Source organism: Rhinolophus ferrumequinum, chromosome 19 (genome assembly GCF_004115265.2).
Source record: "Rhinolophus ferrumequinum isolate MPI-CBG mRhiFer1 chromosome 19, mRhiFer1_v1.p, whole genome shotgun sequence".
Lineage (NCBI taxonomy): Eukaryota > Metazoa > Chordata > Mammalia > Chiroptera > Rhinolophidae > Rhinolophus > Rhinolophus ferrumequinum.
This window is the reverse complement of record NC_046302.1, coordinates 6,986,867-7,011,571: the sequence shown is the minus strand read 5'-3', so window position 1 is coordinate 7,011,571 and position 24,705 is coordinate 6,986,867. Positions and strand designations below refer to the sequence as shown.

The 24,705-nt window shown below is 41.2% G+C and overlaps 1 protein-coding gene across 1 annotated transcript in view; it reads right to left on the bottom strand.

Moving 5' to 3' along the window:
• The window catches only part of PIEZO2 (piezo type mechanosensitive ion channel component 2), a 430,456-nt gene extending 409,993 nt beyond the window's left edge, over positions 1–20,463 (bottom strand). The window contains exon 1 of the mRNA XM_033087551.1: positions 19,904–20,463. Within this exon, the coding sequence (XP_032943442.1) occupies positions 19,904–19,967 (64 nt within the window). The 5' untranslated portion in view covers positions 19,968–20,463. The remainder of the gene's footprint in view (positions 1–19,903) is intronic.
• Between the last annotated feature and the right edge of the window lie 4,242 nt (positions 20,464–24,705).

Here is a 24,705-nt window from a genome sequence, read left to right as displayed (position 1 = left end):
TGAACATGTTTCATAAACTAAAATGTGTCTGGTAGATGACAGGCTTTGTTATTGAGTCATCAGCATTGTCACAGCACTTCCAATGATGAATGTGGCATTTCAACAATTTTAAAATCCAACTTTTGCCATTATCTCAAGACAGTTGAGGAAGGAAATAAGTAATTCCTATCACATATACAACTACATCCCTGTTTAGCTAAGAAAGTCATGTTAAAAGACCAGCACACTTCATTAAGTTGTTGCATTGTTTCCTCAACACGTCTGAGGAAACCAAGACACATTCTATTTTAAATACAAGATTACCCTCAGGGAAGAGCTTTCTGCTTTTATGAAGTCCTGTTGTAACCACAAGGAAGAAAAGAAAGAAACGTAAAAGCCAGATTAAGCAGCTCCAGCTCCATGTCAAAGAAAGAGACTCTAGCCCAAAACAGGACAACCTTCTAGCCCTGGCAAACAGTAAGTTGGTATCCTCTTTTTGAGCAGTTCCAGTTTTTCTAAAGTGTTTAGATGCCTTTGCCAGCAGTGGCTTTCATAACCTTGATTGTATGAAGTGCCTAGGCACGTCTGGGAAAAGATAAGCCAAGAGAAATACAGATAGATAATTACATCTACTAACACATGGACTTCTATCCACGAAGTGATATTCACACCTCAACCAAAGTATGTGGAACTCTAGTTATTTCCTCAAATGTGTTGGCTTTCAGTCTGCACAAGTACAACAGCTGGGCAGCCAAGCCCTTACAACATCGGGAGCAGCTGGGACACCCACCACTTCCCTGTTCATGCCCACAAAAGGCCAAAGCAAGGTAACGCACGCCTAAAACTCCATGCTTGAGACATGTTTCTTTGGATTAAGGGCTTTGTCCCGATTTAAAGTTAATATTCACAGAAGTGTCAACACCAAGGTTCTTTTCAGTCACAGTTCTGCTTATTGTATCATATTTCTGAAAGTGGTTTTTAGGGGTGAGGAGTGGTCTGTTAATAGCCAGTTATTACTTCCACTCTACCATCTGTTTTCCTTGGCCTTTAACTTACTCTAGGACTCATCGCATTGCATTGCACTAGAGTGTAAGCTCCCAGCTGGCAAGTACTGTGTCTTTTTCATCTTCATGTCCCCTAGGCTTATTAAAGAGCCATTGTTCACACACCAGGAACTCCTTTTTCTACCTTTGTTTCAGTTTCTTGGTCACTTCCCATCATTCAAAATACTCAATGGCATAGTATAATCAAATGGACACCATTAGCAATTTTCCACTTTGAGTACTATGGCAAATCTGGGCAGCTAAAGTTTTAAGGAGCATCTCAAGAGCAGAAACCATGCCTTATACATTTTTGGTATTCACAGAATCGAGCCATACTGGTTGGCTGATAAATGATAAATGATACTGACCAATAAATGATTATTGAATGAGTCAATGAAAGATCAACATTGTTATATTTATTAAATGCTTACTATATGTTAGATATTACATGAACAGCACTTTAATACATTATTTTTAAAAAGTTCTCAGTCACCCTATGAGGTAGGTACTACTATTATCCCCATTTCATAGATGAGGAAACTGAGATGTAAATAAATAGAGGAATGAATGAACATGATGACAACATTTCTTTCCATTGTTGTGTAAACATTAACGTATTGAATTATTGTGTGCTTTCTGTAGGCAAGGCTCTATTCAAGATGGTGAAATTGGAGCATGAGGGAGAATGTCAAAGGAGTTGGGAGGCAGATAATGATAAACTCACTAACAATGAAGGGAATCAGATAATTGATAATTATAGAGCGTGATTTAGAGTGAGTGAGGAGTTGAGGTGTTAGGTGGTATAGAAAGACATCCCTAGGGATAATATTTAGGCTGAGACCTAGGAGAAGATCTGCTCATCAGAGCAAACAGCAAGGCAAAGGGCTTAAAGCAAAAATAGTTGAATCCGAGCAATAAAAGTAATTCCAGTGTGGTTAAAAGGAGCAGAACCATGATAGGCCAAGTTAGGGATTTAGAGCTTGTTTTTCAAGTCCACAAGAAAGTTTCAGAGGTTTTAAAGCAGAGGGATGACATCTGACTTAAATGTTAAGAAGATCAATGTGTCCAGCATGTGGACAAGGGCTTGTACAGAGGTATATGAAGCAGGAAGACCCTCAGGAGGCCACTGCAGTGGTCAGTCCAGAAGTGACAAGGGGGAGGCTGCAGGTCATGGTCGGGCTTATTTTTAACCCCTTATTGCTTTTTCACTATGGTGCTGCTAGGCCTGGCAATGTTTATAGCCTCGTTATTTATGGGTATTTTACAACAGCTGGAATATCTAGTTTCTAACATGGTTTTTCTCCTTTCGACCACTTTGATTTTAAAATAAACTGATAGTACAAACATAAGTCAGCAAGCATACGTAAGAAAAAGACAATCGTGTTTATTCTGTCCTCTAGTAGGTATGACAGTGACCATCAATCAGTGTTGGCTTCCTGCCCACACCCTAAAAGAGATTTGGGGTCTTCTGAAAGGCCCTCTTATCCCAAAGTAAACTCATTGGTTTACCAGTTAGTCCAAAGTTCTTACAGAATTTTTCAGTATGCACTCCCCAGAATACCAGTGTCAAGGGAAACAAGCAGAGGTTCTGTGGTTACATGGGTTTGGGAAACACTACATGTTATAACAAATTCTTAGAAATTCATAATTTGCATTAGATACTAGTCTTGCCATAAAGAAAAAGAATGTTTACATTTATTTAGCCCAGCATTTCTCAAAAAATATCTAATCACGAAACTCTTAGTATCTCATTGTCATAAAATAGTGGATTAAGATATTAAAAGTCTATGTAAAATGAAAATATTTTCCGGCAGGAATTACATGATAAAATTTAAAGGGCCCCTTGGGGAAGAAAGAGCAGTATATAATTTAATAAGTAGCATTCTTTCTGAGCTACCAGGGTACCCCTGAAATGACTGGGATGGCATTTACCACTCTCCTTGTGAACAATTGAGTCCCAAGCCACTGGAGTAGGGATAGCTGGCTGAACTCCATATTCTATTAGCTGATTGTTCAAGACCAGAATTGCCCAGGATCACAAAGTTAGCATGTGACACGACAATGTCTAGAATCCAGCTGGCCCACAAAACCCGCAGAGACACTTTGCTGTGGCCACCGTCCACGTAATTAACCCCTGGCCTGTGCCTGTTAGAAACAGTTGATGGGGAGCAGAACAGAGCTGGAATCTTTGGAATCTTTGCTTCACTTAAACATAAAGCTCTGTTACTGTCTAAAACATAGCAATTTCACCTACAAAATAAGATTTAATACCTACTTAGGGGAGTTTGAAGGATAAAAAGTAATGTATGCAAAATGCCTGGGACTGAGGACCAGGTGGTTTCTCCTTTAGCGCATTTATCTCTTTTGCATTTCTCACCGTCACTAGCACAGTCACACGCACAAAGCAGACACTTATGAAACTGTATTAAAAGATTTAATAAATCAATCAACTACTCCAAATAATTTTTCATATGATACTTCATATGTTTTATACAGAACTTCAAGTTTTATACAGAAAAGGCTATAATAAACTCTAGATATTTTACATAGTTAGATTTAGCACATGGTAGGCACTTCTAAGTTTAATCCTCTTAACAATCCTATGAGGTAGGGCCCATAATTATTCCCATTTTACATATGGGAAAACCAAGGGGCAGAGAATGCAATAGCTTGCCCTATGACACACAGATTCCGTGCTGTAGAACTGGGATCAAATCGAGGCAGGCTGGCTCCATACTGGATGCTCAGCTGCCATTAAAATGGTGACTAACTCTATGTAGTGACTTTCCATGGCATAGCATGAGATTGACAGTAAGGAGGAAAAATAGTAAAGCAGAGTGTGAGAAGCACCAGTAAATCACTTTATATTTAAACAGAATCAAGGTCTGCCTTGATTTAACCCACTCTGAAACCACCCAGATTAATGGTCGTGACTACATGAAAATGTGTATGATTTTAGCAAGGGTACTTGAATTTCCTGATTGTGTCAATTAGTTACTATAATTAAGGCATCAGATCTCAAGTAACAAATTACCATTTTCCACACTGATGAAATATCAAAGCTCCACTTCACTTATTTGCTCAGTACTTTTCCACATAGAGAAATTGGCTTACCATCTGGTAGGTAACTATCACATACACAAATGCTAATGAACAAATTCAGACAAACTCTGCACTCCATGAATCTTTCCCACCAATTTTAATGCATCACATGAGATCTGTGATGAGACTTATGCACCCATAACATCTATTCCTGGAAATTAACAGGATCCTACATTCGTAATATGCCTACAGGTGCTACCATGGAATTCCCAATAGGGTTGTATAAGATAGACCGAGTGAAACTGCAAACGCAGCTTTAAACTTCAGAACTATTATATTAGAACTTCATGTAACCCATGATCCTATAACTCACTCTAATTGTGTTGGAGTTTTTTATTTGTTTGTTTTTGGTATTAAGTCTTTGAAGTTTTTCTTTTAAATTGTTCCATATATGATAGTCTTTTATACCATTTTAGAATTCTCAATATTTGGACCTCTTAAACACTATAAAATAATTCATTCTTAAATAATTCCTTTAAGATGTTTAAATCAGAAAACTATCATTATTAAATCAATTCAACTAAATAAGCCATCCTTAAAGGAATCCTAAAAAAGTGCCCCTTAGGCTTAGTTTGACACCTAACATACTCAGTTTGAACCAGGTACTAAGGCAAAGGAAATTATTCAGCTCCCTCCATTTTTTTATGAAATTATCTGATTGTTATCACTTAAATCTCAATCTGAGAATATGTTTACTAAATTCAAATGTCACAAGAATTACAATTAGGTAGGAAAATTTAGATGTCCAAAACTTATAAGCTATTTTATGGCTATTAAGTTCAGTATCTGAAATTACAGTAAAAAAAAAAATCAATCAAGAAATATAACTCAAGTATTAGATATACAGCTCTGATATTTAATAAGATATGAAAATACATTTTATTTACTATATGTTGTATCACCATTGCCTTAATGTAGCAAACCGGAGATACTTCACTGTTTGACAACCTTCATCCGTACCTACAACAATTTAAGACGAATCCACCTTAGTTCCTATCTTTTGTATAGTTTACTAAGTGATTACTTTAAAGAATTGTAACTTAATTTAAAACATCATGAGTTCCCAGAAAACTTAGTTTACCATCATAGATGGAAATACGATTGGCCTTATTTTATCCTCATCAGTTACTGAATTTCCATCCCCAGAAGTTCCCCCTCTTTCTGGTAACAACTTATTTCCCAGTTAAAAACAGGTTCCCCTGGTACGGAGACACATGGAGGCAATATTACATTCCCTTGATTCCTTACCAATCCACAAGGCTCTGAACTATAGGAGCCAAGGCACAATTCAGGGTACAGTGTTCAGGAGACAGGTGGGGTGGGAAAGGCCCAGACACTTGGAAGGAGAAAGGAAGAGAAGCAACAGAACATTTGGTTAGCCCATTATTTGTCAACCCTGTGCTAGGTTCCTGACACATCATTTCATTTACTCCTTACTATTATATTTGAGATAGATGTGATTCTTGACATTTTTCAGGTTGGGAAACTGAGGCTCAGAGAATCTATACAACTTCCACTTGTGTTCATCTTATCACTAATAAGCAGGTAAGCAAAAGTTTGAAACCCAAACTTTGAGGTCTGATTAACCCAAAAGCCTATGTTCTTCCCCTCAGCCCTCAACCTACTGGAAAAGTCCCAGAAGCCTGTGGAGGAGGGAAAGGAAAGGAAAGATGAGAAAGCAGTTATTCCTGAAGGATAAGAAGGGGAAGTGGGGAGGTGCTAAAATATGTTTGGGCATGTTACATTTTTACCTGGGATGGGCTCTAGGTGGAAGCACTGTCACTCTGACAGTCTATCTATTGACTTTAAACCTGTACTTGATGAGAGACAACTATACGCTGCATCTATGTAGCTACATGTCAGATGGATACCTATGACACTCTAGAGAAAAATGTTGAAAACAAACCAAAACCAATGTTCATTCTGGACTCATTCAAGGAACAATATCAAGGAGATATAGGAACTATGGTGCTAAATGATGGGTGTGCTTATAAGGCAATTGCAACTTAATTATTTTTTGCTAGAAATATACACACAAGAATGAGTGAATAATGACCAAGACTTTTAATGAACACTAAATAGTTTATTGCTAGCATGGAAACAAGACCCTTAGGAGCTGAGTCCCCTCACACAGCAGGCAGTGGAGGGTGCAGAGTGATTTAATGAGGTCTGGAGTAAGGAAAACCAGTGCCTGGGGGTCAGCACTGAGTACGACACCATGGGTGACCTGCAAATCTTTTTATTTGTCACCTCTGCATTGCTTAATTTTTAAGGAGAAAGGAGACTGGGAGACCAAAAAAGTATATTTTCATATGTTTTTAGTCAGAATTGAGGTGGAGATGAAGTGAGGCAGGGGTACACAGACGAAAAGGTCTAAATAGTAATATTTGGAGCACTTAAAGATTTTTTTAAATCTTGGGCAATAGCCAAAAAGAAACCTAGAAAGCAACATGTCCAAAGTGATAAAGGGATATGAATCAACAACAACAACAAAAACAGACATGAGTTTTCTTTGACATAGGAGTAAAAAAAATAACAGTGCTATTTTAAGATAGGAAAGGCTGGGCACATTATGAATCAGTTTTGGATTACTGTATTATTTTAGTGAATTCTGGGAAATATAAAATGGGAGACAGCAAGAAAAATTGGTCAAAATCAGAAGACAATAAAAAAAGTGATTGAAAGAAACACCACCAATGGACTATTAAAACCACAATTAAAATATGTTTTTTAAGAAAATGCATTATCTGCATATTCAAATTTATGATACATTATTATACGGTGCAATGGTATTCAAAACAAAATTTGTTTGACTAGTACACTGCTCCCTCTTTGAAAGACTAGCACTACATTTTAAACAACACCTTCTGGGACTAGATCTAATATGCAATTCCGAGTGTGGATATATTGGAATAGATAACCAATCTGTGTCATAAGGGTAAGATAGTATTTAAGATTTGTTTCCATCTAGGTAGTAACTTTGGGAAGATGTGCCCTTATTCTAAAGATAATTGTTCAAAATATTTTGCTATCCAATTTAAGAAATGCCTTTGGGGCCTGTGCCACATCCTTTTAGATAACCTTGATGGTGGGAAATTGTTGCATGTTGAGGGTGGTTTTAATGTTTGGAAATAGCCCAACGTACTTATAAGCGAGCCCAGTGAATGAGGTGGGTTTGTTAAGCAATGCCACCGTGGGTCAAAAATGCAGTGTGACTCTAAGGCAAAAATGATGACGCTTTGAAAAATATTGCTAGAGGTTTGTGGTTGTTAATGAAAAATTCTAGGCAGCTGGAAGTTTCTGGAAAATACTGGCTCACCAGAAACAATCTCCATTTTATGACTACGCCTCTTCCCATAGCCTTGTAATCTGACTTTTCTTCCTGTCTCCTGACCCTCCCGAGGCTGTGTGCTACAGCAACTCTGAGGTGGTAAGCCTGGCTCTAGCGAAAAATGCGTTCTTGCTTACTAGGTGCTCTGACTTCAGAACCCAAGACCAGCAAAGTCAGAATTAGCCTGGGGTAGGCAAGCTCCAATCTTTAGTTTAAAAAAGATGGAGGATGAGGAGGTGAGGGACGGGGAGGAGGGTAAAAGGGGTGGAAGTAGAGAAAAGGAGGAGGGGAAAGAGGGGAGAAGGAGAAGGGGAAGAGGAGGAGGCAGAAGGAGAGGAGAAAAGGGGAAGGGGGGAGGAAAAGAACAGGCGGAAGGAGGGAAGAAGGAAGAGGAGAATGCAGGAGGCTTTAAAGTGCAGGAAGCTCGCAGGCCTCCAGCTAGCCCACAGCTTGCACTGCAGCCAGGTGAGCAACATCTGCAAGTGTGACTGTCCTACACACACCTGTAGTGTTTGTACACCTCCCATTTCCTTTACCCAGCTAAGATCTCATAAGGTGTACAATGTCATTGAAACGCTACACGTTGTGATAAAACTCAGTAGTTTACTCAAAATATCTTTTTTCTGACTGAAATCTTGTTTATACAGTTCTATGTCCCTACAGTTTAATTTGGCTTCAATCAAAAACTCCATGTGATTTGGTTTTCTGTTTAGGCATGTCTGATCATAAACTATGGGTGAAATTCCTTTATTTCTGCAAAGCTACACACAGCCAATTCTAAACCAAATTTGATGATGCATTTACCACCACCAGCTATTACCATCACTGACTGTGTGTGTGTGTGTGATTCTGCATTGGGAGCAAGTGAGGGAGAATCGCTGAAATATTAGGATTGCAAAATCTAAGCTAAATTGTCTCTCCTACATACTAACTGTTCTGAAAAATTCTCAGTCAAATATCTAACGTGAAACAAATTAATTTCATTAACAGTTTCTAACATTTCTTTGAGGTCAAGTGTGAAATAATGGAAGTACGATGGTTATTAAAAGGGAAGATCAGTTAAGATGTGAAAATTCTGGAGGATTGGCTAAAAAGTAGTGCTTTATAGTTATACCTTCTAACATTGAAAAGAATTATGTGCAGAAACATTACTGTGAGAATCATGAAAATATTTCTTAGTTTTCAGTTCCTTCTTTTCTAGGTGACGTAATTTGAGTAATAGAGTTTCCAATAATTGGCAAAGTCTCATAGCTCATTGTTAACAGAATTGAGACTTGTTTATTAGACCTTCAGACCAGGGCCCTAATATTCGCTTTCTAGATTCTCTAGCAGGGGCACATGTATTTCTCTGGCAATGTCAAAGCAGACTGCTGATAGCAGGCAGGTACAGTCCCAGGAACGCAGAAGCAGGGAAGACATAGCAGGACCAGAGACTGCTCAATTCCGCATAGATCTATAATGCATTTCCATGGAGCTTTGGTTCAAAATTATCGGCTTGTTAAGATTCTACGTTCTTGCTCCTTTTCTGCACCTGTGGCCGAAACTGCTGACCTAGCAGATTTGACCACAACAGAAAACAGATCGATTGTGTGGTTCCAAGAGAGCTAAAAACATTTTAAAAAATAATATGCACTTCAGGGATGATGCTTCGGTCAAGCTTTACCACTGTCAAACGGGTTTTTCCTTCTCTATTCACTGCAAAGCAAGTAAAATGTATTAATTGCCATGCTGGTAAAATTCACATTTATGAAAGTCACAGAGCATGTAAATTAGACTGGTATGAATTTTATATTCAAAAATGTAAAAGCCAATAGTTATAAGACACTATACCTAACTCTATTTTCAAACTTCTGACGTATTCAAGAGAAAAAAATTTAGTCCACGAATTTCTTAAAAATCAATTGGCAAATATTTCTGCAGTGTTCACTGTGTATTATAGCCTTTGCCAGACAGCTAAAATATAATGATTGGATACAATCTTGCTGTCAGAAAAACCTATTCAAAAATAGTATATATATTTTTGTATTTGTTGCCCCTTGGTATCCAAGGACAATTGGTTCTAGGACACCTCCCTGCCCAAGCTAGAAGATACCAAAATCCGAGGATGCTCAAGTCCCTCATATAAAATGTTGTAGTATTTGCATAAAACCTACACACACATCCTCCCATACACTTTAAATCATCTCTGTTACTTAAAATACCTAATACAATGTAAATGCTATATAAATAGTTGTAATAACTCTATTGTTTAGGAAATAAGGACAAGAAAAAAATTCTGTACAGACACAACCATCATAGATAGACCTAACTACACAATACACATCAGCAACAACATGACTTTGTTTTTCCAAATATTTTCAATCCTCAGTTAGTTGAATCCATGGATGGGGAGCCTGGGGATAAGAAGGGTGAAATGTATCTGCTATGTTAGGCAGTAAGTTAAGTGCTGAGGCTATCAAACATTACACAGGGTCCTTGAATTTGCAGATACATGGAAGGGAAGAGAGCAATCATATAACTAAATACAAAATTCTGTGATAATACGTAAGAACCAAGTGCCAGGTGAACATAGAAGAAACAATTCTTTCTGCCTGAAAAGGACAATTAAGATACCACATTATTTCAAAGGTAACAATGAACAAATGGGCACAGAGACCTTCCAACTCTGACTGGGGGACTTAAGGGGACCAGACAGTCCTCAATTTACAATGAATGGGTCGTGTTCCAACAATTCCTTGGAAGTTGACTGCAACTCCAAATTATCATCCCAGAAAACTATGCTGCTTCCGATGAGTCCTCAGGATAGCCTTTAACTAATAATAATGCCTAAATTCTAGAACTACTAATAACACCTAAGATTTATTGAGTATTTACCATGGGTCAGGTACTACACCCAAGCACTTGACAAGCACTGTCAATCTAAGCCTTGCAACAATCTTCTGAGCTAGGTACTATTATTATCAACCCATTTTACAGATGAAACAACTGAAGAACAGAGAGGTGAAACAACTTGATCAAGGTCACACAGCTAGTATGACAGACTAAGATCTATACCTAAACATTCAAGCTTCAGAGCTAAGGCTCTTAATCAAAATAGTATATATCCTCTTAGAAGTCAGAAACCACGTAATACAAATAACAGAAGGAGGAACAGAAAGAATTTTTGTGTCCTGTTTCCTGTGTATAAAGCTAGCTTTAGGAAAGATGTGCTACTTTTGGTATTGGAACTCTTCTTGGTAAACCCCTAAATGTCCAATGATGATATTATGACCTTCTAAAATTATCCCTGGACTCTAAACCATACCTACATTTAACAGCTCTCTCTCCCTATTCAGTTAAAATGTGCATTCTCTCCCAACGAGATGATAGAAGGAAAATAAGCTATTTGAATTAACTTATAATAATATATGGACCACAAGTTGTAGTCTTATCTTTCCACAAATATTTACAACTTAAAGGAAGAGACTTGTTACTCAAAGAAATGGTATGGGAAGAGTGAAATGAAAGTGTAATTGGCCAACATAGTGGGGGTACTTCTTCAAGGGGACCTAGTCTGCTCTTCTAAAGTGAAGAGTACTTGGGGATTTTCTCAGTGCCAATTACATTCCAGCCTTATCTCAGTCAAATCAGGCAAACCATCATTGTCATTCCCACCTTCAATACCTTGTTTGGCCATCAGCCCAGCAAGTTTGTATTCTTGTCCTGGTAGCAAGCAGATTCTTTTCTCTAGTTGATAGATGGCCCTTGTAGCCAGTTCTAAGCAAAGACAACTCTATTCTCCACAAGTCCTTCTTTCAAAGTTTCTAGGTCTATAAACTGCCTCAAGTCTGGGGATTGATTGAGGCCCCTCAATCAATGGCACATTGGCTCTGTGTTGGTGATTCAGACTTTTATCACTTAGGCTAAAACTCTTCTACTTAGACAAATCAAGTCAGAATTTAGTGGACGGTACATCTATTTCACTTCTAGGAACACCATGATTAACAAGCTAAATGCCATAGGTCTTTTGGAGTCAGACTATTTTGATTACTGCTTTGACTCCACTGTCCATTGTGGTAATGATACCCACCCTGTCTTTGGCAATTAAGTGGGCCTCTTGGTGGCCCCTGCCACCCAGAATACAAATATTTCCATTGCACTTAATGAGATTCCAGTTAAGTGACAGCTATAATTTCTGACCTACAGAGAAGAGCAAGCACAGAGCAGTTCAAGGACGCTAAGCCTCCCCTTACAAATTTATTTCTCACAGTAGTGGTGAAATGTGTGTTCTCTGTACCTTCACAAGGTGGGTGAGCAGGCCTTACATGATAAAGCCACTTTACCATTCCACTCCCCCTAAAAAGCCTTTGGATCTTTTCCTCTATGGTATACCAAGGCAGGTACGGCATTTTAATTTCACTGGGCATAGGTCACCTTTTGGTCCATGCTTCAGCCAACCGACCAAACTGATAGACCTCTTTCTAACACTTCAAGCTATGACAGTGAATCCAGAATCTCTGCTTAGTGGTCCTGTACCAATACATTTGGCCTGATTCAACTTTATGTCCCCCCCACCATTATGGGATAATAAGTCCCCCCCACTTATTATGGGATAATAAGGCTATCATCCCCTAGCCTTAACACCCATTCCTGCACATATTCCCCAGACTTTTGTCTGTGTAAATTAGAAAGCTTATGCGGTTCTTTTAGAGTGCAGTATACCTGCTCATGGATCACACTTTGTATATCACATTGAGGAGCCTGCTAGTACTGGAGTCTAGTTACAGGTATAGAAGTAAAGTGGGGATGGTGGGGTAGAAAAGTTAGCAGTGTCTGCAAGGCACATTAAGTTACCTTTATCGGCAGGAGGCATAGACTGATATCGGTATGCTAATATCCATTCTCTCTTTATCACTGCAACACTATCAATTCCTCTGTTTTTAGCTGAGCACATTACCAGCCAAAATAAAGATGACATTTCCCAGCTTCCTTTGCAGTTAGGTAAGTGAATACTACTATTAAATTCAGGCTAATGGGATATGAACAGAAGTGATTCATGTAACTTACAGGTTGTGACCTCAGAAAGTGAGGAAGGGGTGTCCCTTTTGTATTTGCTTCCTCCATCCTTCAGCTTAATGTGGACATGGGAACTGGAATGAATGCAACACCTGCGAGATAGCAGAGCGACAACAGCCTCCTTGGGCATCATAGAGCACAGTCAGCATACCAACTTTGGTTCACCTACAGCTTGAATATCATGTGAGAGATATAAAGTTTACTCTGTCTAAGACACATTTCCCTGAGAAATCTATATTGAAAAGAGACCTTATGAAGAACAGAATTGCCTTTGCTTAAAACTGGCTGCAAGGGCCATCTATAAATGGGGGAGAAAAGAATTGACTTGCTACCAGGATAGGAATACAAATTTGCTGAGCTGATGGCCAAGCACAGTACTGAAGGTAGAAATGGCAATAATTCCTGATTTTGACTCAGGTAAGGCTGGAATGTAATTGACATGGAGAAAAGCCCCAAATACTCTTAACTGCAGAATAGATTCTGGAGGGCTTTGAGCAGTGGAAGGCACAACTGGCTCAGCACATGGGGAGGACGTAAAGAGGCCAAGATACAGGTTTCAGGTTGTCCAACACTGAAGAACACACAGGATATAAACCCACTGCAACAACACTTCTGTTGACCAAGATGAAAGAGCAAAGACAAATCTAGAAGAACATCTATGAAGGAGGTACTTGATTTGGACAGCATCTGTACCTAAGGGTCAGTGGCACCAACAATATCACTGTGAATGTGCAAGTAAAGAGCAGAGGGAAACCTTGCACTGAGCACACCAGAGAAGGTTGCAGGGAGAAGATAAGACGCTTGGTGCTGACAGAGTCTAACCTAAAGGGGAGAGGGAGAAAGGGGAGAGAGTTCAGAGCTGGAAAAAATACTGAGGGGAGAATCATCTGAGTTTAGATAATAGAATAAATAACTCCCTAAGAGAGTAAGGTATTAGCAATATCTTTACCCCCAGATGTCTGATGGAATTGCAACAGACAGCCAGAACTAACCACACAGATACAACAAATCCATTCTTTTTTATAAAATGTATTTAAAATTTGAAATTCATATCCCAAAAAGTTTAAATATGCCCATCTATAATGTCCTAGTTTAATGCAGAACCATGCGTCCCAATATAGTAAAAGAAAGGAGAATTCAAAAATAGCACGTTATTAATCAGAAAAAACATCACCATCCTATATGATAAAACAAAGTAAACAAAAATTGTATGTTCATGGGAGCCTGGAAAAGACATTTTTTTAATTGCTATTTTATATAGTTTTTTTTTTTAATACACCAGTAAATAGAAAAAAATGGAAAATTGTATGTTATCACTCTTAAATTTTACAAAATTATTTAGCTAAATGTTCTATGCCTACATGTTCTATGCCTAAATGTTCTATGATAATTATTGGACAGTTCAAAAATTATGAAATTTTTAAAAAGCTGTATGTCTGATGCAGTCTCTCCACAGATATTAATTACCTGACTTCAAGTCTCCTCGTTCTTCTTGATCCTGCCATGTCCTAATGGATCTGAAAGGCCAAGTGGAGGGTCTTTTGAATTTGATAAGCATCATATAGGCTTAGATCTCACAGCCAAATATTTTTAAAATGTTTTCCAATACAGTTTTGTATTTAGCCTCAATCCAATAGGATATTTGATTTATTTTGTTTACTCGATTCCAGGTCCACGAAACAACTATTTAAATCTACAAATCTTACAAAATTTAATGTTTTACAATATATAGACTGTATCACTATATTGTTGTGAATCGATTGCTCTTAAATATTCAGGTGTGCTTATACTTTTCTAAGTTCTCCTGAACATTTAAGGAAAAAGTTATAATGTATTTTTGTTACTATGTAACTTCATATACAATTAATTGTTAGTAGCATAGGATCTTTAAAAATGCCATGTAAAAATAGACAAATAAATACATAAAATCACATTAAATAAAGACCATGAAAATTATGGCATGCTGTCTGAGAGAAAAGTAAACACTGGCAGTATAGTTCTAATAGGACATATTATTTAACTAGAATGCAATTGCAGATATGTAAAATATTAAACAAAGCTGATAAGAAAAATCCTGATAATTAAAAATTCTCCTGCCACTCACACATCAATTTTCATAGCATAACTTGGCTTAAGGAAGGTATTAAATTGCTTTCCTATAAATCCATGTACACATATCAGTCTCCTTCGGACTAATGTCACCGTCTGTTAGTGTTAATTTCTAGGAACACATTCCTCAAGCATCCCTGCTCTTCTCATCTTAATTAATAAATATAATAATAGTACCCGCCTTCTTGAGCACATGCAGAATGTCAGGCATTATAGAAGGTGTGTGGAGCACACTATTTTACAACCATCCATAAAAGGAGATATTAATATCTCCATTTTACAGATAGAAAACAGAAACAACCAAAAACAACTCTAGGATCACATAGTAAAGGGCAGAACCTGATGTGAATGGAGGTCCCTTAAATGGCCAAGTCACCACACCCTCCTCTCCCAAAGGTAAAATCCAAAGCTGCCTGCTTACCTCTGACTATGAGCAACTACACATTGCCTACCTACATTGTGACATACCCATGAGAATCTGCAGGGTGGACACATGGCTCCAGCTTCCACTGCCCCGTTGACAAAATGATTATGCCCATCTCTGTTTATGAAATACTTTATTTTAGAATTAAACTGAAAATTTCTAATCCTTTTCACTATTACTTTTTTTCTTCTATGAAAATGATAAATATGCTCTACTTACATAAAGCCAAGAAAGTGTGACAGAAAAGAAAATGACTTCAAATGCTGCGACTACGTCCTTCAGTAGCTGAAAGCCCCTACCCTCGAAAGCCACAGAAAAAGAAAGGGGAGAATCGAAACTCTGATCAGGCTTCATGTGTAATTTTTAGAGTATGTGTAAGTGTAATTTCAAAATGATAGATTCCATATGGTGAAAAAATATATTATACAATAGAGAGAAAATTGTTTACATAACCATACCCATGCATATTTCAAAAGTGACTCCATATTTTCGCTCAGATTTTATTTAATCCAACTATCTCAATAGGGAATTTTAGAGATTCTTCCTAGATTTGCACTATTGGATCCAAGTGTGATTTTTCCTTAGAGCACTAGTTAGTTGGTTGGTTCTTTCTGTGTGTTACTGTCTCCTATTGTGCTCTGTTCTTTCCTAAGCTATGGTCACTTCATTTAGGGGAAGTATAAGCTATTGATGCTACCATGGCTCTGTCCCTTCTGGACCAATCTATTTTGTCCAAGCCGGGCTCCCTTCCCTCCTGCTGAAAATGGTTAAGTCAGTGCTTCTAGGAAGGACATTAAGGAAACTCCAAACACTAGGCAAGATATAATAAATGGGTCAAGAGCATGTGATTAAAAATATACCAATCCATTTCCAACCCAGGAATAGACTAAATCATACTTAAAGATAAATTTGAATTTGATAAGCGTCAATATAGGCTTATATATCACAGTCAAATATTTTTAAAATGTTTTCCGATACAGTTTTGTATTTAGCCTCAATCCAATAGGATATTTGATTTATTTTGTTTACTCGATTCCAGGTCCACGAAACAACTATTTAAATCTACAAATCTTACAAAATTTAATGTTTTACAATATATAGACTGTATCACTATATTGTTGTGAATCGATTGCTCTTAAATATTCAGGTGTGCTTATACAGAAGAATAATGCCAAAAGAAAATAAATGTAGAAATATTTCTGAAGTGCTCAACAATGATTAGATATCATTATAATTATTAAAGATTGCATAATATTAAGGAAAGCTTTGTCTGTTTTTGTTTTTGGCTTTTTTCATGTATTATTTGAAGGGAAAAAAATCAGAAAGACTATCCAAGCAGTCATAGATAATTGAGGAGATCTTTAAAATTTTCAGTTTCTACTGATGTGGAAAAATCTGTCACTGGATGTTCATTTTGAATGGCAAACAACATGTAATATTACATCATGGTTTTGTTAGGCATTTAACACCCAAGAGTCACATAATGCCTAATAGAGGCCTGATGTCACTCACAATGTCTCTGTAAATTTCTTTTATAGGGAAAAAGAAATTTTAAGCATCAGATTAAACACAGTAACAGTTCATTTTTAACATCCGTTATTAAGTGAAAATGCTAGAGCATCTCTGTGCAGAAAATTTTTAACATCAATGTTAGAGAAATGGGTTTAAAGAGCAAAACATAAGCTTCTGCAAAGTCTTGGCTTTGAAGGCTGCCTTGCCCCGATATAAAAATAGATGGCTGAAATGTAAAAATCGATTCTAATGCAGACCTTTGCACTGCCCATGCATATTAGGGAAACCTGAATATTTGATTTAGTAGCACCTTGGGAGTAGGCAGACCTGAAAACCCTCTACTAACCTTGAAAACATCCACTTCCTATAGAAATGAGTTCAGATCAGGCCACACCTGCCCAGCCCCCCCCCCCCCCCCCGTCCCATCAATTACAATTATTAGAAGGCATCATTAACCCTGGGAAGTGGGTTGTCTCTCTTAAGCAGCAGCCAAGAAGTGAGGGGGTGGATGAAGGGGGGGGGGTCAGTCCTCTAGTCTTCCCAGGAGCTTTCCTCTCTTCCAGTCAGGGGGTGAAGTCCAAGGTCCACGCCCTTCACCGCCCCCTAGGTTAGCTTTCCACAAGGGTGGCGGGGTGGGGGAAAGCAACAGGCTCTAGACCCAGCAGGAGACCTCCATCCCCCTGTAGCCTGGCGCGCGCCGTAGTGTTACACACACACACACACACACACACACACACACACACACACAGAGGTTAGCCTCCCTGCGCTCAGAAGACGCCTAGGAATCCAGAGGAATGAACTGGAAAGAGAAGGTAGTCTAGAATCGTCCGGGCCGGGCCAACTCTGTCTGTCCCGGGATCCAGGCAGCAGCACCGCATGCGGCTAAGCGGCTGTCATCTTTGAGTCCCTGGAGGCAGATCCAGGAAAATCCCGGCGGTAGAGCGCACGTTTGCGTCCTGGGCTGGGAGCACGCCAACCCCTGGGCCCAAGCTTACCGATGTGAACACTGCGCCGGGCCCACGGGGTCCCGGGAAGAAGCTGGGGACAGGGGGAGAAGGAGCCGGACTGAGGCGGGACCACATTCCCGGGACAATGGTCCCCGCTCCGCCCGGCGACCCTGGTAGCCTCCCTCCCCGCGCTCAGGAGCGGCCAGCTCGCGGCTCACGCCTTGGGGCGTCTGAGCTGGGAAGGAGAAGCCCCTAGGCCCCACTGGAGGGCAGAACTCCACAGCCCTACTTCAAGTTAAGGGTTTTGCGGTGTAGACCACCAACCGTTAGTCGAAATAACAATGCCCCAACCCAAGGAGCATCGGGGCAGGCAAGCTGGGTCCTGCAAGAGCCTAAACTCTGAGACAGGTCGCTGACAATCAGTGGGTAATCCCTGCTGTCATTTCACTTAGCTAGTTGTGCAAGTCACTGGAGTGAACCGAGCTGGCAGCAGATAACCATCAACCTAACTTTTCGGACAGTCACCGCAAGCTGCTACCCCGCAGAGAGGGGAGGGAAGGGAAAAAAAGTGGAGTGAAAAGGGGGGCGGGGGTAGGGGAGAAAGAATATGTGGGGGAAAAAAGCGGTAGGGAGATGGAGGGCCTATGGAGAAGAGAGGGCCTTCTGACTCTAGTGCCACTCCCCAGTCCTCCTCCCCCGTCAGTAATGACAGCCACAAATCGGCCTCACACAGAAAGCCCCTCGTCAACTCCGGCATTAGCTTCCATTCGGCGTATAGTAAATGTTGTATAGAGTACAGTAATACCCAGTTGCTTTCAATATCCTGCCAGCCCTGAGACAGTCACGGTGCCAGGCGTTTCAGATACACAGACAGTCCCCAGACCGTGACATGACCTGTGAGTAACGCACCAGAAGTAACCTGGCGCTGTTTCCCCCAGTCGATTTCCCAAAGCCTTTTTTCTTCAAATTTAAACCAGCTGGCGGAGAAGTCCACATCAGCTTCCTGGAAGCCGCGCTCCTCATCTACATGCGTGATTATTAAGGACAAAGATCCCTGAAAAATGGTCCTGCCTCGAAAATCAAAGGGCACACTAGAGGCCAAGGCCGGCATGAGTGCGCTGGCCCTTCCTGCTCCCCAGCACCCTGCGATGCCACAGACTGATTCTACTCCGAGAACCTTCTCAGGTTTCCGCGGAGGTTCCCTGCGCTGAAGTCCCTGAAACGCTTCACTCACTCGGCATGTTAACACCGACTACAAAATCCTCTCTGTAGCTGGGATCAACCCTCAAGAAACACGCTAGAATCCCCCTTTTGAATGATTACTTGCACAAATAAAACAGCACAGGTGTGTTGAGTCCTCAGCCTCTGGCAAATGCAAATTGGTGGCCTTTTCCGCGAAGGCCACGCTCTCTTTGTAAATGCAATTGCAACTTGGTAAAAGATTCTGTTTTCTAGCTCTGCTGGGGGAAGGGGAAAGTAAGGCGCTGCCAGTCATTCTTAGGAGTGGGATCGAATCTAAGAAGCACCGTCCATTAGAGAAGAAACGCAGAATCTCTCACTCCACGCACGCTGCCAGTGTCTTTAGGACCTGACGCCCAGTTTCTTTAAACACCCTGCCAGCCCTATAGAAAGAGATCCTTGACTGCAAGTCCATGAAGCTCTCTTCTGGCCCTCCCTTAACCCTCACCAGTCCCAGAAAGTCGCAGTTCAGCTTTCGAATCCTTTAAAAACCTGAAGACCCGGCGCCTGAAGGGCGTAACTGGGTCTCAGTAGTCTGAGAGCATCAGCATCCAGCACTTTTGTTGCAGGGGCTTTTGTGGGAGTAAAAGAAAGTAACCAACTTTAGGGCACTGCTTCCCTATACTTCTCCCTCCTTTTCTTTTTAGAACAACCGGAGTCCTTCAACTCTTCCGTCACAATTCTGGGATGGAGGGAGAAGAGATGGCTCTGTACCTTCTGGATGCACCGTGTGCTGTGCGTCTGGGGACAGAGGGAGAAGGGGACTCTAGCAGGATCCTGCACTGCACCGAGGAAGGGGGTATACAATCGTTTTCCAGCCAGATCTGTATCCTTTTTGTACAAGTCAGCGTTCCACGAAAGATGTTCCACGTGAGACTAAATTCAACACAGTCTCCAGCACATGCAGATCCGGTCTCCCGGACTCTGCAGCTGGACGGTTAAGAGACCCTAAACGTGCGCCCCAGCGCGGGAAGTCAAAGGGCCAGACTGTGACACTCAGGACAGCGCGCGTCTGACGCCTCCAGCCCCGGGACCACGGCGCGGACTTCCGAACCGAGTCTGGAATTAGAGCCCTTAACTTTGAATTGTTCGGAAGCCCACCCCCCTCCCCAGGCGTCCCCTTCACCCTCCCAAGTAACCTCAGTGAGTGGACCGCACTCACCTACTGTCAGGCAGATGGGGAGCAGCAGCCTGAAGATGAGCCCGCACACCACTTCCGAGGCCATCGCTAAGGTCAGGCGACTCCGAGCAGAGAGGAGAGGCTCGAGGGTCCCTAGGACTGGGGCGCCAGGCCCATGCCCCCCTACGGCCTCCTGTGGCCTGCGGCTCGCAGCCGCCTGGGCATCGCCTCGACGAGGGCCGCCGCGCGGTCAGTCTCGAGTGCGCGCTCACCGGGCTCTCGGCCGCCCCTCACCCAGCTCTGGGTAGCCCCCTCTGCAGACGCCAGAACCCCCACGGCCCGCCCATGAATTGTAGGCTTCCCAATCCAGCGGCTGCGACTTCTTCAGCGGGTGGCCAGGACCCGGGCCGGTCGCGGGGGCTCTTTGGGAGGGTCCGGAGGGGGCGGAGCGAGGAAAGGGGGCGAGAAGGGCGTACTGTCCGTTCGCCTGACTCCCGGGGCGTCGCTCTGGGGCGGCAGGGGAGGTTTTTTTGCTGAACCAGGTCTGAAGCCGACGTGCCTTGGCTGCGGGGCTCCCGCCCTTTGCTCACGCAGCCTAAGGCGCGCCCCTCGGCCCGGGGTCCTGGAACTGCCCGCCGGCTCCGAGTGGCGGATCCCCGGGCGGCAGCGCGGCTCAGCCTCTGCACCCCACAGCTTCGAACCGGAGAGACCCGGGCAGAAGCAGCCAGGCGTGCAGAACCATCCCCGACAGCACGGGACTGGGCTTCTGTTAATTGGTCCGCGAGTGGCGCTGCGAGTCCCTTTGTCACCAGAAGAAATCTTGCGAGCCTGAGTAGAACAAGAGGAAAGCGCACAGTGAGTGGGTCAGGCTCCAACTTCCTCCTCCACGGCCTCAATTAAAAAAAATAAATAAAAACCCAACGCTGCCCGGATGCCAGCGTGCCCCCTACCCGCTGCGGTGCAGCCTCGCCCTGACGGCGCAGCCCTGGCTACCCGGCGGGCGCTCACCGCTCACTTCACCACCTTCAATGAAACTTTCGAGGCCTCACTCGGGGACGAGCTTGCCCCCGGGCCAATGGAAAGGCGGTTCCAGAGCCGGCGCGCGGGGAGCCCGCCCCTGCTCGGCTAGCGAGGCGGGCGCAGTGCGCCGGAGCGGAGAGCGAGCTTGCATCCGCGGCGCCCGCCTGGAGGAAGAGGCCCCGCGTCTCCAGCCGGGTGTACTTTACACGTTCTCTCGCCCCTGCACCGGGTCCTTCACTGCTGCTCGCTTCCCCAAACCCGCAACTCTGCTGGGTTCTGTCATTCTGCAGACACCGAGCGCACACATCCTAGCATCCTGTCTACGGGGCGTGCCCCTGAGCTTACCCAAACCCAGAGAAGTATTTAATATTCAAAGAAAAATGCACAGCGCAGCACGAGAGTAGTCAGGGGCTTGAACAACTTTGTAGGACTGTCACTCGTGTTAGGACCATACTTGCATTGATTAAGAATAGAACCGGAATTAATCCAGACCAGTGATCCTGTCCATCTTTAACCTTGTGAGAAATTTCAGTTCTGAATGGGCTCTGGGAAATCCCAGGTCTCTCCGAGAATGGGTACATTTTCAGATGTGCATCCACTTAGTAAATTTTGAAAAATCATGTTTTTGCCTTAGATTGTTTTGTTGCTTGTCATGGCTCTGGGGAAAGAGGATATTATTCCCCATTTCTCTTAATAACGTCCTTTTTCTTGTTCTCTGGGTAAGATCTAGAGAAATCTGATTCTAGCTGGAAGAGGTCAGTGTTTCTCCGTCTCTCATTTCAAGATTATCCAAGAGTGGGGGAGATGTGCTGGAGCACTTTGGGATCCTCTGGACAAGAAGGCAAATGACTTTCCGATCTGTAGAGAGGCCCATTCCGAACTAGCATTTCCATCAAGAGAACAGAGAAGGAAGAATTTGACTTCCACTCTGCACCAGTATCCTGGGCTTGTATTGGTTGGAGACAATGGAAAAGTCTGCTGATGAACAGTATGCAAACATTGGTTCTGTGTTCACTTCTCTTTTTTGAGATACAATAATCTTGTGTTTTGAGATCATGCCTTCATAAATTCTCTGAGAATGACTGTGAATTATTATTTATTATTATTATTATTATTAATGAAGATTGGAGACAGCAAAATCATCTGAAGACATCTCGAAACAGACCATCTGAAGCCCTCAAGAAGCTTAGTTATCTAAATCCCAAAGGTTAGTAGAGCTAAAGGAGATAACAAGTAGGGCTAAAGGAGATAACAGGAACTTAAATTATCAGCAAATTATTGACTACCATCAATAATTTGTGTTTTGTAGAAGCGTGACATAAATCTGTACCCATTTCCCCATGAGCCTAGCATTTTGTTGTTCATAGGTGATTCATTCATTCCATCATTCCACCTCTCTCTCTCTCTCTCTCTCTCTCTCTCTCTCTCTCTCTCTCTCTCTCTCTCTCTCTCTCTCTCTCCCTCTCTCTCTCGCTCTTTATCCAGCCCTTTACAACTTGTTTTGGGGACCTAATTAAGAGGTCCCAAAGCCCTCCTGAATTTTAAATAAAACTGTATCACCACATGAATCCTCAATATTTTTGAATATTTTGTCATGATTTTTGGTTGGCTTCCCGTATTAACAATTGTCTAGATTTCTGCAAAATAACTATGTTGGATGTCTAAGTAGGAGATGCAAGAATCCCAGCCGATAGGTGATCTTACCACAAATACTTCTTGTTTTTTCTGCCACATTGTGTGCCAATTTAGCTATTTAGTTTTTTAGAGATTTTTAACACCTGGATATTACTTTTAGTCTTACCAACACATGTATCGAAGGAGAAGTTTCAATTGTCTAGACTACACCTATATAGAGTTCTCCATCCTGGCCGCATGTTACAGTCACCTCCAGCCCACTAGGATATTGATCCCAGTGTTCAGGAGCCCTGCTTGCCTAGTGACCATCCTTAGTCTGAGCATGATCTTGCCCGACACCTGGTATGAGGAAGGAAATGCTTCAGGGAGAAAATAAACTACTTTATATACTTTATATACTACTAAATAGAATACTCTGAAATATATTATTTTGATATTTGATGAGCACCTAAAGCATATGACCATAAGTTCAGCACAGGTAATGAATTAAGCACCAGTCATCCTGTACCTCTCTGCATCTACTTGGATAATGGATGTCTTCTCTTAATCATATCGACGCTTTAGTGCGTCGGATTCCTCATCGGTAAGTTGAGGAAAGTAATCAAACCTATCTAATATGGAGTGTTATACAGATAGAGATAATTTATAGAGTGCTTAGAGAAGAGCCTGGTGCATAGTAATCATTCAATAAATATTAGCTGCTATTAGTATTGTTATTAGAAAACAAGGACTGGTCCTATATTTCTAAAACTGTTATGCTGAAACACAGCAACCTGCTCTTATACTCAGAAAGATGCACTGGCTCTCAGTAATATGTTTAAAAACTGGGGCATAGTCGAGTGACAGATATTTTCCTAAGTGTTTGAGTTTTCGCCATAAAGAATGTCACTTTGTGCCTTGCATGGATTTCGTCTCACCTATTTAGCTTTTATCTTTCTGAACTTGATTGAATGCTACACTCACTGACAGAAGCATTCAGAAACACCATCTTTGTCCCAAATGCTAATTTTCTCTAACATGCTCAATATGAAAATACAGAGTTAATAATCTTTTTCAGTCCATGTCAATTATGATCCTCTAAAATACTTTGTAAGCTTCTTTTGGAAGAACTCAATGGTAACTTTACAAAACAGTGTCTCCCAAAGGAATATAGAAGCTGTCAACCTGGCATTTTCTCCTCCCATTGAAATCTGCCAAAATCCATTGGCGCCATCTAGCCTGTAGAGACTGTCGTGCCGCTTGCCAACTTGAAGATGTCTTCTAGCATTGGTAATGTGTTCTCCTTACACATATACTAATATATTTTTAGGTATATACATTTCTATGTTTTCATTTATAAGTCAGAATATTTGTTTAGAGGTTATTTTAGTTAGAGCCACATGGTTTTTGGCTCTTCTACTTGTAAAAACTTGGAAGCAGAATGAAAGCATTTTTTCTTTTTGCTAATATATTCTGTGGTTGAAATTTTTTTAAAAAGCTGTTAATTTAATGTTTACAGCAGAAGTATTTTCAAGGTTTCCAAACTCCAAAAACTAGACAACTTCTAGTAATTTGTAGGAGACATCATTTTATAATTCTGCCAAAGAGTTTATCCCCCATACAAACTTTTCACAGTTACCTACAGAAAAAAATGCACCAAACCCTTCATGTATTTCCCATTTCACTGTCTCTGACACCTGACCCTTACATATAATTTTCCTTCTGTGTAAATAAAATTTATACCATATCCTTAGCTACAATTTGTGAGTTGTAATACAGGTCCAGAATCTGAATCAGACTGCTAACATTGTGTCTGTTGTTCAAGAACCTTGAAAAATCAGCTAATTGACATGCGTATGTATGTGCCTTACTTTTTCCAATCAGATTGCAGGCTTTCAGGGCCTTGGCAAAATTTCATCTATAAAATAAAGTAAGTTAAAACGCAGGCTACAGAGCAAAATATTGTTTCCAAATGAATTGTATTTTATTTCTCTCTCTCTCTCTCTCTCTCTCTCTCTCTCTGTCTCTCTCTCTCTCTCTCACACACACACACACACATGTAAATATTCTTAACTGTGTAACAAAGATCACATATGAAAATGAAAGAGCATGTAAAATTTTGTTTTTTTGTAAGGTTGACATATAAAGAAAGAGATTATGAATTCGTGGGGAGAGTGCTCCACTGAAGTAGGTGACTTGCCTTGGGCACA